The 1,883-nt window shown below is 31.9% G+C and overlaps 1 protein-coding gene across 1 annotated transcript; it reads right to left on the bottom strand.

Annotated features, from left to right (window-relative positions):
- Positions 1-928: 928 nt before the first annotated feature.
- Positions 929-1,654, bottom strand: LOC108690340 (copper homeostasis protein cutC homolog). The gene has a single exon (XM_018197581.1). The coding sequence runs from the start codon at positions 1,652-1,654 to the stop codon at positions 929-931; it is 726 nt and encodes a 241-aa protein (XP_018053070.1).
- Positions 1,655-1,883: the final 229 nt, after the last annotated feature.

Genomic DNA, 1,883 nt, shown 5'->3' with positions numbered 1-1,883 from the left:
TATATATATATATATATTCTGTCGCCCGGAGTAAAGTATTACAACAAATTCGATTGAACGCACTCAGTGCGCACTAGTGTACATTAAAGTCATCGTATACAAAATAACGTAAAAATATGTTTATAAAATAAACAAAGAAATCGATTAAATCTTGAAATATTCAATATATTTTATTGTACTATTAGGTAAAATATGTATTTCATATTTGCATTTCATTTTTATATTCAAATTAAATCAGTGTACAACGGTTTTAATATATACCAGTGCTTCCATTTGAATTCGCCATTAGTTTATTTAGTCAATCACATATAAAATGTAATTTATAAAATGTAATTGATTAAGCGTTGTAATGTTAATTATATAAAACATGTTCGCTCGTTTTATTTTATTTTATTCAAAAAATTTCCACTTTTAATATGTGACGAATTTTGCACTCTTGGTTCGACTACAAGGTTATTTGTAACCTGTCTGGAAATGTGAGCTATAGGTTTATCTTAACTCAGCTATGCAACTGCGACTTGGACAACTTGTGTTCTTGTGTCCTTATCAGAAAGATCACATTCGACATACCATCAAAAAATTGCGATGTTTGCGTTTTTGTAATATGCGATATTATATAATTGTCTATTATATAATTATCTTAAACTGAGGAGGAACTCAAATCTAAAGTCAAAACATTCTTTAATTTTATTATAATTAAATGTATTTGCGCTTCAAAAACAACTTGCGTTTGATTCCTGTCATGGTCTTGAATGATTTTCTTATTTATGTTTAAAATGTAATTTATTCGTGCGGACAATACAAAAGTACGAAGATAATGTATCAGTTAACTTACAATAATCAAATTATTCTTAAATATATTATTTAGATATTAATTACATAAAAAAGTATTTGATAATAATTAGATATTTTTAAGTTTAATTATTTTTCACGTAGTGTATTTTTCATTTTTAATGATCTCGACTAATTGTTTCACCAGTTCCTTATCAGTCACGTTAACAAAATCATCGTTATTGATGCCCATCTTGACTCTGTTCGCTCCATAGATTACCATTTTCCTTTTTTTCGCTGACGCGTGAAATTCTTTGGCACCGGATTCCATGATTTTACGAATGTTATCTTTTGTGATGCCAGCTCCGGGCATAATCACTAGTTTCTGGGCTTTTTGTACTAACGTTTTTATCAGCTCTAAACCTTCCAGAGCAGTATTTTTTTGTCCTGAAGTTAGAATTCTCTCAAAACCAAGATCAGCAAGGAGTTCCATCGATCTGATAGGATCATTCGTCAAATCAAAAGCGCGACTGAATGTTACCGGTAAGGGACAAGCAGCGGAAATAATCTTCTTGCACGCAACAATATCAATGTCGCAATCGGAAGTCAAAGCGCCAAAGACAAATCCGTTTACGTGATGATCCTTAAGAATTTTCAAATCATACAGCATGGCGTCGATCTCTTCGGAACTGTAGATGAAATTACCACAGCGAATGCGGATCATAACATACAGCGGAATCGTCGTGAAACTTTTAATTTGTTGAACTAAACCTAGACTAGGTGTTAAACCACCCTCCGAGAGAGCCGAGCAAACCTCCAATCGGCTAGCACCACCTTCTATCGCGTTTCTAGCGGACTCTAAAGAATCGATGCAGATCTCCATCTACAAAATAAAATAATTAATTAATTAGCTGATGATGTCTTTTACGTATTGATGCGTCCGCATTTTTTAAAAATATAATTAGAATTTCCCAACAACAAGTCATTATGATATCAAAATGATTCTGAAATGGTCATCAAAAATCATTTTTCAATCATCTCCGATTCATTTTAATGTCACTTTGATGTTATTGTGACTTGTTATTATTGTGACTGTTGTGCTGTTTGGGTTT

The sequence above is a fragment of the Atta colombica genome, unplaced genomic scaffold (assembly GCF_001594045.1).
Source record: "Atta colombica isolate Treedump-2 unplaced genomic scaffold, Acol1.0 scaffold315, whole genome shotgun sequence".
NCBI classification, from domain to species: Eukaryota; Metazoa; Arthropoda; class Insecta; order Hymenoptera; family Formicidae; genus Atta; species Atta colombica.
The sequence above is the reverse complement of the archived record's forward strand: the minus strand, read 5'-3'. Positions and strand labels throughout refer to the sequence as shown.

Excerpts from the sequence above, each read along its gene's own strand:
- LOC108690340 (XM_018197581.1), bottom strand. The coding sequence starts at position 1,654 with ATGGAGATCTGCATCGATTCTTTAGAGTCCGCTAGAAACGCGATAGAA.